At 35.5% G+C, this 16,654-nt stretch overlaps 1 protein-coding gene across 6 annotated transcripts in view; it reads right to left on the bottom strand.

The window, feature by feature from the left end:
- The window catches only part of anks1b (ankyrin repeat and sterile alpha motif domain containing 1B), a 209,180-nt gene that overhangs the window by 155,419 nt on the left and 37,107 nt on the right, over nucleotides 1-16,654 (bottom strand). For all 6 annotated transcript variants that reach the window (XM_059026989.1, XM_059026990.1, XM_059026992.1 and 3 more), the window contains exon 2: nucleotides 3,147-3,227. In XM_059026989.1, the coding sequence (XP_058882972.1) occupies nucleotides 3,147-3,227 (81 nt within the window). The remainder of the gene's footprint in view (nucleotides 1-3,146; nucleotides 3,228-16,654) is intronic.

Below are 16,654 nucleotides of genomic sequence, written 5' to 3'. Positions count from 1 at the left end.
TACACACACACATATCTATACACACACACACACTGAGCATCAAAAGAAACTCAACACTTATATTTGTATCAAATTCACTAGATGTGAACGAAAAATGACAAACTCTGTTTTAGAGCAGGTGCAGTGACTTTTTATTGTGCTGATTAACAACTGACATCACGAAGATGCTGCAAAATGACCGTCGATCTTGGGCAGATGTTGTGACTCTTGGTCTCCCAGTTCGTGGCCTGTCATTGACAGAGCGTGTCTGGTTATACCATCTCGCCAGGTTTGAAATTGCTGACTATGCGCACCCAAGACGGCGAGCCACAGTACGCTGCCCTAGTCCAGCCTCCAACATGCCGATTGTACAAAGGCGCTGCTCTTTTGTCAGACGTGGCATATTGTTTTTTGTTTCTTCATTGCTTTTATTCAAGCTTGCAATTCAACAGCTGAAATCTCTCCATATCCAGTGTCCAATCAACTGTCTCACTAATTAGGTGATTAAGTGCATATGCTTCAGTCATCGTCACTTAAGAGTGGTCAAGGATGAATGATCGAGTGATTAAAAAGAAACCAAAAACATTTTGTCAATGTCCATCATTTATATACCTTATTTTTTTCGAAAATAAATGTGTTATAACAGTGATAAGTTTCTTTTGATGCTTGGTGTGTGTGTATATATATATATATATATATAATGTTGCTAAAACTGTTTAAATAATGCACCTGTCATTTTTCTTTTCAAAGCTCCTTTCAAAATGACCGCTTTAGGCACTGTACTGATAGTGTAAGGGTTATTTTGATTCTGCGCTTTCCTTTGAACCACATATAAAATACATTACTAGAGTGTCCTCCTGTCATTTAAGAAACATTGCGAAAGTTAGATCATTCTTGTCCTTGGATGATGCAAAGAAATTAGTACATGCTTTTATTTTTTCTAGGTTAGATTACTGTAATGTTTTATTCTCTGGACTTACAAGTCATGCTATATCACATCTACAGCTAGTGCAAAATGCTGCTGCTAGAATGCTAACTAGAACAAAAAAAAGGTTCACATTACGCCTGTGTTGGCATCATTGCATTGGCTTCCTGTGCATTACAGAATTGATTTTAAAATTCTATTACTTGTTTTTAAAGCACTGAATGGACTATCTCCACAATATCTAAATGATATGCTAATTCCTTATCAGCCTGAACACACTCTGAGATCTGCAAATGCTGGCCTTTTATGTATTCCGAGGGTGAATGGTAAAAGGATGGGAGAGGCTGCTTTCTGTTTTAATGCCCCCACACTCTGGAACTCCTTACCCCCTTTTATCAGAGACTCACCTTCAATTGCAATCTTCAAATCTCGATTAAAAACATACCTTTTTAATATAGCTTTTCCATAACATTTTTATGTTTTATTCTGAGTTTTATTGTTACTTCTGTTTTTAATAACTGTACTCTTTTCTTACTGTTTATTATTGTATTTTTGTATTTTTTTCTTCTGTATGTAAAGTGCTTTGAATTGTATTGTACATGAATTGCGCTATATAAATAAAGGTTTATTATTATTATTATTATTATTGAGTACCAGTTATGTTTTTTTTGTTGTTGTTTTTTTATCACTCTTCCTGCAGTGATTTAGAGGACAGATCTCAAACCCCTGTGTACTAGAGCGGCCATTTTGAAAAAAGCATTAAAAGAGAGTTTCAGTTCTAAGTGTAAAAAGCCGTCATGATGTTAACAATGAAAAAAAAATTACAGGTACGTTATTTAAACAACTGTAGCAACATGTGGGGATGTATAACGCTGTATTTTTTGGAACCCCGCTACTTACTCTTTAAGCTTTTTCTCTCTCTCAAATATTACGAGAGTTGAGAAGAATATCATAATGTTATTCATAATGATAACTTTAGGATCTCTAGAGCATCTAATACTGTAAATCGTACATGAATATATGTGTGTGTTTTTGTGTAAATTGGATTAATGTACAGAGTGTTGTCTGTCTTGACTCCCTCATAGTTTTGACAAACAAATATACAAAAATGACCTTTCTGAACCTAAGGGTTTGATTTGAATAGGATCATGACAGCAGAATTTTTAGAGATGTTTACAGCGTTTGGGAATCACCCTGGATTGCATCAACCAGCATTTCTTTTGTATCCTAGAATTACTCCTAAAAATAAAGTAGTATACATCCCCCACTACAGCTCTAAATTCAAAATTCATTTTAGTGCTCAGTAGAAGTTGGAACTAACCTCAACATAAATGTATTAAACTGTGTATGAGAACGTTCTGTTAACAATTGAGTTAAATTGTGAAATTGGTCTTTTTCACATTAAGGGCCGTATTTTCAAAAGGGGCAAAATAAGAACTAGGTCGCAAAATTATTTTTAATACCTGATTTATGTAACTAAATCAAGTTATTTATATTTTTAAGGGTTCAACAGGTGGATACGTGACACATGTTATATCAACCCTTTCAAAGCCATATGTTTAGTGACCCAAATCAAGTTTTAGAGATCACTTTGCAACCTAGTTCTTACTTTGCCCCTTTCGAAAATCAGGCCCCAAGTGTTTCATAACATTATTAAAATAAAGAATTACTTTTAGCAAGTACACAGTTAATTTATTTCAAAGTACATCTTATTACAACTTGGACATATCAGAGATTACTCCTAGAGTGCCTCACTGCACTGTCAATATAAGTGATTCATTACAACAGATTCATTCTAAAAGTACAGGTACATATACTTTATATTAGGCATGTGGGCGTTCCAAGGCATATATTCTTTTTTATATATATTATAAATGGCCAGCTTGTTGTAGTGATGTCACAATAACAGCTTCTCAGACGTTGAATTCAGAGCTCCCTATAGCAAGAGCCATGCTTCATCATAAAACAAAATCATCAAAAGTAAATGGTATAAAAGGAACACACAACGATTCTGAGTGCAGAACTCAAATGAGCAATTTATGAGCAAAGGCATAAACACCCTCTCTGCACTGAACTTCACCTTTGTGTTGGCAACTGCAATGTGTATTGCCACACTTTAGCAATATGCTTGAAATAAAACAACTGCACCAAATGCAGAGAGAAAGCAGTCGACACATAGTACGACACTTTCAGATGTATAAAGTTATTGTATATGTATTGTTTACTGTAGTAGCATACTTACTTGTGCCCGTTCAAAGATGCTTGGTGCAAAGGGGTGTAACCGGAGCTGTCTGTACAATTGACATTAAGTCCTCGCCAGATGCTGAGAATAAAAAAATATATAGATTAAACACCTAATCAAAGTTTAAATTACACTCTTCCTAAAAAAAAAAAACTAAAAAAAACAACTGCCTTCTGTCTTGTAATTGCAGTCTAAATGTAAAGAAAATACATGCTGGGTTGCTACAGTAGATGCGTTACTAGATAAATACAAAGAACAATTAGGCCTCTTAAGCCATTATGAATACACCCTGTACAGAACAGCATACTATTGTATATGATCAGATACATAGGTGAATCTGCATTAAGATCATATACTGTACGGCAGTGCAAACACAATCGGCACTATACAATTTTGCAAACAGGGTCCTACCTATGTATAGTATGTTTTGCTTTCCATTCTACTCCTTTACTTACAGTAAAGTTACATTTCATCTTTCTGACCATTTAAAATTAAACAGTTTGAGTACTGTATGTGATAATCCAATGCATTAAAAGGTTCAAAATAAATAATAAATAAATAAATAAAACTAACCAAGCAGTTGGGCATTGAGTGCATCTTTTTTTCTTTAAAATTACAATTAGAAAACCAACTAGATGACAATATTTTTAATTGGCAACATGATTTATTTATGCTTAACCTATGCAGTGTATATTACATATATGGCAGCAGCATTTGGCCACTAATTATTTTGCGTTTGTGTAAATTTGATCACCAGTGGTGAGGCTGATATTCACACCACGTTAGCACCACACTAAGCCCGTTTCCAAGGCAGTCAAATGCTTCTGACAGCATTTATCAGTGATTTAATCAGCTCAATGTCCACTCTCACTTAGGAGTGACTAGAACGCATCAATCTGTAATCTGAAAAGCATTTAAAACCTCAAAAATAAATTAAGCTTGCAACACTTGATGTGAGACTATCCAGACTTGAGATGACGTGAGTGAAGTGGGCCTGAATGCACTTATTTCCCTCCTTGCTGCCATAAAAGCCTTTTTCTTTTACTGTTTGTTTACATTTCTAATGGTTCCTTTAATGTCATATTAAATGGCATTGCCGACACAAACAGCTATATAAAATATCAGTCATCTCAACAGCTACTAGGTTGTTTACTGAGCCATAAAAGACTTGAGCAAATCTGCAGCTTTCTGATAAGAAAACCATCAATTCAATGTATCAGTCTGTAACCCGTAGCTATGTTATGCACCATTACACTCAGTCAAGCTGTCTCTTTGCACACAGGAGTGTGAACATACTAGGAACTGAATACAATTGCAGAATTATGCACCTTAGTTTCTAACTTTAATAATAAAATATTAATACAAATGGTAAAATATAAATAAATAATACAATGAAAATAATTTAAATGATAATGATAAAGATAATAATAAAGCATTTTTTAAAAAAGGCCTGCAGAGACCTGGAATTATAGTTCTATGGTATGATCTTATATTTGGCAAAAAACAGAAAGTGCACAGTCAAGAACCTGACTTGAGCTCCCTTTGATCACATTGAAATCTGTAAGTAGATTCCACATATGTTTGTAACTTTAAATATCAAGGACCACATAGCAAATGTTCCTGATATAGATCTGAATAAATGTAAAGGTTATAAAATGCAAAACTAAAAATGATACAGTATGCTGTCCTTTTTTTATAATAAGTGAAAAGCGTTGTGCCTTTTCTACCACTAGTGGCCTCCACTTTGTTTAACATGTTTTGCTGTGTACTGTAGTAGCAGTTCAGAAGAGTGTAAACTACGCCACTGCCCCAGGGCTCAACTCTATCAGCTCTGCACAGCAATCAAGATTCTTATAATCAAGTTCACTAGGTGTTTTCAATCAAGCTTCCCACAGGCCAGGGCAGAGGGTAAGCACTAAGCTGACAGTTAAACAGACCGTTAGAGTGACAGTTACTCTAATGAACAACTTTTGAGGACCTTTATATATTTATTTATTAATTTACAGTATAACTACTTATTTTCCCACCGTCAAGTCTACTCTAAGCTTGCAGAGCCGCATAATTAGTTATACATTACTGATGTGTAAAGTATTGGTTATATTTGTGCAGATCAAGACTCAGAAGACAGGGTACTGCACAGTCATCTGAAACGTACACAGGGTTCTAAGCCTCATAAGGGGAAACAGGTCATATTAGCGCTCAGCTGCCTGTCAGGCTAAGCTCACATACTATGCTGTAGAAGTATAGTGCATTGTGTTTTCCTAAGGGAGTTATATCCACAATATTAATAAATTGCTGTTTATCCAAAAACCTTTCTAGTATAGAAGGTTATTAGGTTTGCAAGCGACAAAGCGGTCTCTAAAAATCACTGCCCACAGCAAAGCCTGACTGTACGGTACACTCTTCCAGTTTACATGTATTGTAGTGTTGATCATTGCATTCTGTTAATAAATAAATAAATAAATCAATAAATAAATCAATAAATAAATGAGTATAGCAAAAGTTTTACAGTAAACATCAGTAACATAAACCATTTTGTTTGTTCTTTTATTTTACTCACATAAGACTATACATCTACAAAAAAGCTTTTAACTTTTAGTATTGATTTGAAAAAAAAAGGAATAGCGAGTTACAGTACTGCACAGTTTTGGAGGGGAAAAAAAAGAAATTAAAGTTTCCTTCTCAGCTCCCAACAGCTGGTATTCACAAGGGATTTTATTTGTTTAAATTTACAGCCGAAAAAATGAAGCCTCTTGTTAGCAGCTAAATGTTTAAGAGGGTGTCATGTAAAATGGTTTTACAATCCCAGCTGATCGCTCCTGACCAATGGTCCTTATTAAAGCAATTCTTGAGGGGATTGTGGTCAGCTTTTTCCACTGAATGTGCTATAGCCTATAATTTGTCATTGAAACCCCAAAGTCAGCTGCATTGATTTAGGGCCGGTGCTGCATTCTGTAATTGACTGTGTGCTGCATGATTTATAGTGTAATTTGTTTTATCCTATGCATGTTAAACTAAAGGTAACACAATATCAAAACAGCTTAATATCTTTAAAACCCCTTCCAGAAATCTAAACTAAATTCTTCAATGAATTCCAGAGTTATAAAAAAAAAAAAAAAAGTGGTCTGAACAGCAACAGACTATTGATACAAAGCACTGGTCATGCATGCATGAGAGTACATCTTAAAAACAGGATCATTACTTTGATTCTGGAACAGGTAAGTGTTAAAAGGAGAATCCCATAACAAAAAATGCAAAGCAATAAAGAAAACTGCTAAAAGACCCAATTACAAAGTTCCTATGAAGTGAAACACCCATCTGCTCCTTCTCCACCCTCGCCCTGCAGTGGTGGAATGACCTTCCTACAGATGTCAGGACTGTCCAGTCCCTGACCACATTCCGGCACCTCCTCAAGACTCACCTCTTCAGAAAGCACCTGTAGAACTCCTCTGTTTTTCCCCTGGGACACTTATCACCCTTCCTTAAATGCACTTTACTTGCTCTTATCTGCCCCCTATTTTACTGCATTTAATCCTGTACTTCAGAGTACTGTAATCTGCCAAGTGTTTAATCTGTAGTATTTTGTATTTAATCATATCCTGATGTAACTATTACTGACACTTATCTGCTGTATTATTGAATCGTATTTTGTCACACTTGTACTTGCTTGAACCAAAGTCATTGTATTTATCTTGCTCTTAATTGTATTATTACTTGTACTGTGATACTTGAAATGTATTTGCTTACGATTGTAAAATCGCCCTGGATAAGGGCGTCTGCCAAGAAATAAATAATAATAATAATAATAATAATAATAATAATAATAATAATAATAATAATAATAATAATAGTAGTAATCAGACCATTGTTTGACACTACACAGGTGGCAGGGATGAATAGTTAGCAACAGTATCATCAAGTTTACACAGGGGGATGAGGGGTTAATTCACAATTTTAAAATAGAAATAGTGAGATAAATATATATTCTATAATAGTGTGTCACTTTTATTACTTGACTTAAAACATTTGATTGATTTGAACCGTTCCCTCAACAGACCCTCCCCACTAACAAAAATACTGCACTGTAGAAGTAGGAGTATCGTCATGTGTGAGCACACTGCCCTGATTTGTCACCCTTTATCTGTCAAAAGAAATAAAAAGGCTTTTTAATTCATCACCAACATTTTAAAAGTAAAACAATTACAGTAACGAAAACGTACACCTTAAGTTTTAAAAAGAAATGCACCATCATAATGTTTTTTTTCATCTCAGACAGGAGTTCAGGAGAAGGTCAATATATATATATATATATATATATATATATATATATATATATATATATTATATATTATATATATATATATATATATATATATATATGCAAAGATGTAAATTAAGTTAGGTTAAATTAAATGAAGCATTCTCTATTTAATCAATGCATTGACTGCTGTGGCTTATACTGTAACTAAAGACAGTCTAGTTTCCAGAGAAATGTTTTCCTTTAATTACAGTTGTTGGAAGTTCACTCAAACATGATTTAACCAATGAAAACACCACAGTATAATGGGCCATCTTAAATATATCTCAATTGTTCTTTAAAAAATAAAGATACACGGGGGCTCCCGAGGCACATCCGGTAAAGGCACTCCGTGTGGAGTGCAGGATGCGCCTTAGCCTACAAGCGCATAATAATTCCCACAGTCCATTTAGGACCCAGAACATGATTGTTTTAATTTGTTATGCGTGAATATTTTAAAACTCATGATAAAGATATTGGTTGGATCAAAAACCCAGACTGTGAGTCCCCAGGAATGATCAAGTTAGGCCTGACGCTGTGGGGGGCATCCACTTATTTAAGGCAGGCTCATTTTGGAAAAAACAAATCAATTAGCTTGTATTCTCTATTTTACTTCACTGTGATGACAATAAACAAATAAATAAATAAATAAATAAATCATATGACTGCGCAGTATTCTTAACTATCCAAACAGCACAAATTAGCACAGCTCTTTCCAGATTTATTTTTTTCTTTTAAATTAGGGGTGAGCAACGATATGAAAATGGTACATCGATATCGTGCACGTAGTTTGACATCGATAATATCAGTCTTCCAAAAACACAGAAAAATATAATATAACAATTGCAATATGAAACATATATAGACATTAACATATATTTACATATGAAAAGCAATAACTTAACCTACTTTTAGTTCGTGGTGCTTGCTTCACAATATCCATAGAGAAAAACAAGGTATTGTTATTGTTTTACTATTCCCATCATCAGCCACCTCAAAAACAACATATTTCTATACTTCACTGCTTAGATTTTGGAGTTGTTTATTTTTTAGTTAATCCAGAAATAATTTAATCTTCATCGTGACTCAGGACACCTCTAAAGTATTAAGCATGTGTATGTAATGCTGAATTTTGCATTATTTTGAGATGTGTTTTGATGTTTTAAAAGTACATCTTGTTTATAATACCAAAAGTTCCCATTTTAAAAATACATTAATAATAGAGTAAGTAAATCACACAGACAAATGCAATGAACCAGTGACACATGCGCTTACCTCAAAATAGTGCTTATAATTAAGGCTTCTGATTTTTGGTTTTAACCGATAAAACCCGATAAAACGCCCCCGATACAAAAATAATTAAATCAGTGGATAGCCAATCAACACCGGAAAAACTGTAGAAATGGTTAATCTGTTCACGTTGACTTTACCCTTTTCCCATTAAAAAAATTAATAAAACCTACTACAAAAATAATAGTAAATACATTTCCCAGCGCTGCTGGGCAATGTCCCGCCTTCCTGACTTGTATCTATCATTGATTCGTTCTGAATACTTTAAACCCGCCCCAACTACTGAGTGACAGCACATTCCTACATTTCTATTGGAGACTCCACTTACGAGATTTAAAACGAGATTACAATCAGGATGGAGGCTTGTTAGCGGGATTTAAAGCTGTATTACAGTTAAGATACAGAGGATTTAAAACAGAATTGTGATGAAATGTACAAAAATGCCTACACATAAAAACCCCAGAAGAATGTGCGTGTGACCAACGGGATTTCGTTGTGGAAGACAGCAAAGGAAAGAAGGTACAACTTAAGTGTGCAAGTACTGTCGTGTTACTATACATATTTTGACAAAAAAAGAAAAAGAAACCGCTCGAGCATTTTGTTAAGTAACCGAAAACACTAAATTTCATACAGTATATCAAAAACGAAAGCCCCGAAAAAAAAACAATTTACATAAAACTCAAAAATAGCTCAAAATAAGCACCGTAAAACACAATTAATGAAACCGGAAAAAAGAGAAGCCCTAACTAGAATACATACTTCAGTTACTTGCTTAACCTTTACAGAATGCAAGGCCCAATCACATTCAATCAACGAAGAATATTGAGAAAGCAATGGCTACTGTAATATCAAGGTAAGGTTGGGTAAAAGCCATATGAGGGCATTAAACTTGCTACTGTAGAAAAAAACAGCAACAAGGAAAAGAAACACTGAAGTGGTTACTTCTGAATAAAGCACATTGGAAATGTAAATAACAAGGCTGTTTGCTTTTCTTTCTACACAGCTGAAGAATTTTTTCATTTTTGTACAGTGCAGTTTTACCTCCTTTCAAAACATTATATATGTTTTAGTTCCCATGCTAACACCCCTTATTTGTGTAAAAATCTTCCTTAGAAGAAAAACAATATATATATATATATATATATATATATATATATATATATATATATATACACACACACATATACATATATACACATATACATATACACACACACACACACACATACACGTTCATAGTTTTATTAGTCTATCTTGAGCAGCGGTCCAGATAAGTTGCGTACCTGCCGTTTTTACGCATTAAAAAAATCTGAAATACACGCTAAATTTAAATTGAACGTGTAAAAATACGCATAGCAATTTTGCTGCACAGCTGGTCTGCCTCCCCTAAAACTTCCACTAAAAACTACATCTCCCAGAATACAATGTCTTCAGTTACTAGGAAACTGTAGACAAGAAAAAACAACCTAACAAGCATTATCCAATCCCTGGCTAGGCCTTTTGTCTTTGCAGCCAATCGCAGAAAGAATTAATTGGCATAGCCAGTGTGACACCTAAAAAAAAAAGTGCTGAGCTGATAAAGAACCTTGTAGAAAACATGCGTGGTTGTACAGTAGTTCAAAGTAACACTGCAGTTACAACGGAAGGCTCTTTTTTAATGCCTACCCCATTACCATTAAAGTCTGTACAGTATTTATTGAGATTACTCATGACTTCAAGGTAATGTTGCATTTTACTCCCTGAAAATACATTTTACTCTCTCAGTGTTAAAATTAGCGGGTAAGTTACTCCCAGACCCAAAACCTTATCTGGAGTGCTGATCTTGAGTCTCAAAATCCTTCTAGTTTGCAAGTGCAAAAATAATTAGTTCCCTTGAGGCAAAAAAATGAGCACTACGCCAAGTTCAAGAGTACATCACCAAGTAATTATTGTTCCTGCCATGGCTAATCTAACTCATCCGCTTTTGGACAAAACATAATACATTTAAAACTAAAGCAGGGATACTGTTTGCTTCCTTCATGCTCGGGTGATGCAGAAAGTAATGGCTAGTGAATTCATAATGACTGCAGGACAATTTAGGACAGAATGAAACACTTATGAGCAAGTGCTTTAAGGAGATGCACTAGATAGCCTCCGCTGCTTAAATAGGAAACGGGGCTGCCGCATTGATTGACTCTTAATAGCGCATTTAATGAATATCAGTAATGCTCAATTAGACAGTTATGTTATATTATCTCGCAACTGCACACATATACACCCAGAACTGATAAACTGCAAGGGTTACTGTATTAGTATAAAAAATCACCAATAGTGCTTTGAAAACACAACACACATGTAATTAAGTTCCACAGTATTACCATAATGAAATATATTACAATCACTTTATCTGCATGTGCTGTTATAAATGTGCCAACCTACTATTGTATAAAAATGTCATATCATCAGATATATTTTTCTGTGAATTAATGTCTTCTGTCGCTGCCTTGTAAAGGCAAATTCGATACCGGACATTGGGTCACATTTATGATACAGTGATCACAGGCCCTCCATTAATCAAATATTTAATCTATTTAAACTACAGTACCAATGTGACCATGTTTCATTTAATGGTGGGTCTCAGTCTTTTATTTTGGATTAGTTTAAATCATAAAGTAGCTGCTGAACTGTACCACTGTATAGTAATGCACAATTAAATGTGCATTTAGCTTCTTGTTAAGGAGGTCCCTTTCACAAGAAAAAAAAAAGCTTGAACAATTGTTTTTCTTTACCACCTTCCGTATTTATTTATTGAGCAGTTTACAATAAGTACAGTACATTATTATTATTCATTTATTAGCAGACGCCCTTATCCAGGGCGACTTACAATTGTTACTAGATATCACCACATTATTTTTACATACAATTACCCATTTATACAGTTGGGTTTTTACTGGAGCAATCTAGGTAAAGTACCTTGCTCAAGGGTACAGCAGCAGTGTCCCCCACCTGGGATTGAACCCACAACCCTCCGGTCAAGTCCAGAGCCCTAACCACTACTGTTGCTACATGAAGATTAACCAGGGATTTGTTTTATTTGTATGATTACAGTACCGTGGGCACTCTGGACATGCTATTACCACTACAGACACCTACTGCACTGGGGACAGCTGTAAACAAGGAAAGATCCCATTGAGTTAATGTTGTACACAAATGCTTTGTTGCCAAGTACTGTTTCTCATCATCACCAATCTGTTTAAGGAGGAATCTTCCATTTATGGCAAGTTTGAAAAAGAACACAACCTGACATGACAAGACATTGACAAAACCTTTAATAAGCAGTATTATCTATCTAGGTCTAGAATGTATACTGCACAATATTAACAAAGGCAATACAGTTTCTGCAGAATGTAAATTTCAACAAGCAGCATCACAGCAGATGATAATTCCCTGATAACTATCCTGAAAGTCACCTCCAGTGTACATGTACTCCCTATGGCAATACAAATAAAGCAGCTTGGGAAGTTCTTACACCAAGTCTGGCGTTTGGAAGTACTGTACATAGTAACAAGGACAATAAAACACCAAACTTGTTACTTCTGGATAAAGCATATTGGCAAGTTAAACAACAAGGCTGTTATTTGCTGACCTACATTTCACAAATCCTGGCAATAGCACACTAAAAGGTTAGGCAGTGTGAGGGCATAGCTGTTTGGGGTACTGTTTGGCTTTCAGAATTAAATACAATAGTGTGGTTACAGTGACAAACATACAAAATGAATTCTTCAAGGACATACGGTACTAATTTTGTTATACTATCAGTTTTAAAACTACTGCAATGGCTGTAATTCATCTGTGTATTATTAAAAGTCACTGTAACATTACAAATACATACTTCAGTTACTTGCTTTACAAAATGCAAGGCCTCATCACATTCAATCAACAAAGATTGTTGAGAAAAGAATAGTTTACAAGGCTACTGTAATATCAAGGTAAAGTTGACTGGAGTGAAAGCATGGAAAAATAATTACAACCTTCCCTTAAAACACTGGTTTAGGTAAGATTTCACCTTCACAAGAACACTTTTTAGCCTTCTGGGATTTGGGAGTCCGACCTGTCCAACTTTAACAGACACAGCATTCTCAGCTATAAAGAAATGTAATTACTGTGTGACTCCCATTGCATCATGGTTTAGCCCATGCTATTGTAAGTGTATATGTTCAATCTTAACTTCTCTCACCTATAGCTAACAAGTTTATTCAGAAACAACTTTGCCATAAGAACCTTGCTGTATGTACATCCCTGGTGTACTATTGAGTACAAGGTTCATTGTAGGTTCACAGAAGGGTTGGGATTGTTGTTTTGCTTTCGAAAAGTACCCCTCTCCACTGAATAAGAATAAAAAACAACCACTACAATCTATTTCTATTCCACTGACACTAAATTGGGTCATGCAATGTCAAATCAATGTACTCTAAAAACTACAGGCTGAACCTTTTAACAAAATTCCAAAAAGACGATAACACTTTCCTTTCCAATGTTGATTAGAATAATAATATTAAAAAAAAAAAAACACACTAACACACTGTGGCAAAGTGGCTGCTGATTAAGACCAGATGCACAGGTGATGCAGTGCAGAAACAATCACATGTGAAAACTGTAATCCAATTTGGAAAATGTTCTTTTTATTTTAACAGAAATCCTGGTCTGATGACCAAACAATAATCCTCCGGCAATACACCCCTGGAGTAAAGCTCGGCAGGAAAATAATAACGATATGTAAACACAAACAAATAATAACACGTTATCCGCTCCCACAATGCTACTAACACAAATCACCGGTCCGGGTGCATGCAGTAGTGCTCAAGGTGGGTGATAACAAATAACAGTGACTGTGGTGTTGTTGTTCCGGGTAGTGCTGGCCCAAGGCGACAGCTCCGGAGACGTGTTAGCCGTCTAGTGAATTTACAAACAAAAGACAATTATTAACAGTGCTACAAACAAACAAAACACTCACAAATATTTATTATTTATTTTTGGGAACTCTCCCGGTCCTTCCAGTTCCGTGCATCTCTGAAAACCAAGCGAAGGAACCGATTACAAGTCTCTGTCCCCTTTTTATGCTGTCACGCATGACCCCTTGGTAAACTAATGCAGCTGCCTTACAATCAGCGGCTGCTACACTGTTTACCTTCCGGGTCAATACGTTCTTGCAAACAGAGACTCCCCTTCTTCGACTGGCCAACTCCCCAACCCGGGAAAGAACTGTCAGTCCAGCCCATCAAAAGAACTCTGTCCTCGCTGCTTAGCGCCCCCACAGGTCGGGAGGGAGATTTACAACCAGAACTCATTATATTTCTGTCACATATCCCACCGCTCAGAGTGGAGCTGAAGTATATATATATATATATATATATATATATATATATATATATATATATATATATATATATATATATATATATATATATATTTGTAATACTGATCCTCAGTCCCAATACCCAGCTACCAGAAACTTACATTTAAATTGTCCCTATGACAGACAAGACATTACCTTCTGATCTGGTAACAATATTGTACAATGCCTGTTTTTTTATGTAAAAAAAGTGACAAGTAATTACTTTAACATATTTAAAAGCATGATTACCATATTCTGGTAGGAATCCAATTGTACATAAACGTTTATTTTTGTTGTTTTGTTCAACACCCCATCCCACAATTGATGCGTCCAGCTAATGTCCTGCGGTGTGAATAAACATACAGCATACTGTGCTAAGTAATACAAGTAATCATATAAAATGCCTATCTATGTTACCTGAAATGAGATGCCCCAAGGAAGTTCTGTCTGCCAATTCACACTTTTAATGGGAAATTGTTTTTTTCGATTGCAATAATCGATTGCAGTGCCAATTTACAGTGAGGGGCCGTATACATCCATGCTCAGCTTAAAATCTGTACTGGAGTCGTCTGGAGCCTTGAGTTCATAAGAGGCACTTCATTTTAGAATCCAAGCTACAGGCTCTTATGACCAGAAACAATGATAGTACAGTTTGTCTCCATTCGGTGCACAACAACCATCCTCTTGTTGGTCAATTGTGTCAGAAATGTCATCCGTATTGTCAGAAGACTTGTGTGCCAGTTTCACAGAGAGATGTGCCTGGGGGTCACCGCAGAGCTGGAGAAACCCTGCCAGGGAGTGAAAAGACTGCAACTCCAGATCTCTGAGCAGGATGACTTGGCACGTCTTGTATATTGCACATACTTGACCCTGCATGGCTGTGCAGTTCAATATTCATTTTTATAATGGATGAAAATTACACTGGTGTGCAACTGAAAATGGACTAATATTGGTGAGAAAACCAAAGCTCTATGTAAAGATAACACAACAAAGTCCAGTGGATATTCTTTTCATATAAAATGTATTTAAACCCCTTTTATGGGTCCGTCACCACCACCACTACACCTCAAGGATATTCAAATTATGTATTGCATCAGACAAACATGAGATCAGCTTCATGCATCGTGGCTGCCCTTAGACACAGGCAAGCAAGTGGAAATTTGGATGAAAAACTCTAAACTGCCAAATCACCAACATATTATTATTATTATAAATACAGTATAGTATTAGTATTATGTAGTATTTTATTGAGTCAGCTACAGCTTAAACAAAGAAAAAGCAATTTTAATGAACAGTTGTCTAAACTACAGTATGAACCAACCACATAACCAATTTCCTGATTCAAGCTTGCAGAGAGAGTTCTGTGACTGAGTTTACATCCTGTAAAAGCAATTCCTCTGAATCTGGCACGACAGATGTCTAAAAAGCCTGGGGTGAATTACTGTCATTACAGTGACCCACAAGCTTGCATGTCCAATGCCCCCTTCTAGACATGCAACAGCTGTCTGTCAAAACAAACAAACAAACAAAAAAAACATGAAATACAATGTACAGCTGAAAGCCCAAGGAAACACAAGGTGAGCAAGGGTTAACCGGCACCATCAGAACAACATTCTGCAACACATGTACTGCAATATACTGCAAGCATGGACACAAGCATGTCCAATGCTGTACTGCACTGATGTAGTGTCACTTACTGTATGCTATAATACTGTAGCAAACACCAATTACAGTATTGTTTGGGAGATACTGTAAAAGTTTCACTTTAACCTTGGTGATTACCACAACTGTGGTTTCATTTTCAGAAACTAGTTACATTGTGTGCTGTAAATCTTCCCTTGCCTTGTTACACTTACTTGTTATTTACATATGGATATACAGCCATTACAGAGGAAATTGCTGTAAAGTTACATGTTCCACACACAGGGAGATTCTTAGGTGTGGTCTCTGTTATATGAAATGGGTCCCCATTTGGCACAGTTTTACCTCTTCTGGCTTTATAAATCTGCCACACAAAACAGGAGGACTATACAACAGCTGTGAGTTAGCATACTAAACTGTGCAGTCTGGCGCCAGTGCCTCTCTTTCATGCGGTCTGTCTGCTTAATATCAGCTTTTATGCCCATATTAAAATAATCATTTGTAGAATAAGGACACTTGCTTGCCTCTGGTTTCTCTAAATATTTAACAGAGTTCTCTAAGTTGGAATATAAAGTATACATCATACTGTACTGTATATGTTGCATTTTCTTAAAAGTATTCAAGAAACACCAAGAGATTTTCCTTAATCATTAACATAAGTTATTATTTGTGTGTCAACAAATACAATTGGGACGCCTGGTTTAGGTTGCACTGCGTAAAGCTTAATGCATAAATCAACAGTATAATAACATAGTATAGTACATAAGGAAAATATCTAAAATGGAAGGTATTCCTCAGTTTTATAAAATTAACAACAATGCACAATTACCAAACCAAAAATGCTACATTATTTATATACAAAAGCAGGCAATCTTACAGAATCATTTTAAAATGTATTAGTTCTTT

Source organism: Acipenser ruthenus, chromosome 7 (genome assembly GCF_902713425.1).
Source record: "Acipenser ruthenus chromosome 7, fAciRut3.2 maternal haplotype, whole genome shotgun sequence".
Taxonomy (NCBI): Eukaryota; Metazoa; Chordata; class Actinopteri; order Acipenseriformes; family Acipenseridae; genus Acipenser; species Acipenser ruthenus.
This window is presented reverse-complemented; position numbering and strand designations above follow the sequence as displayed.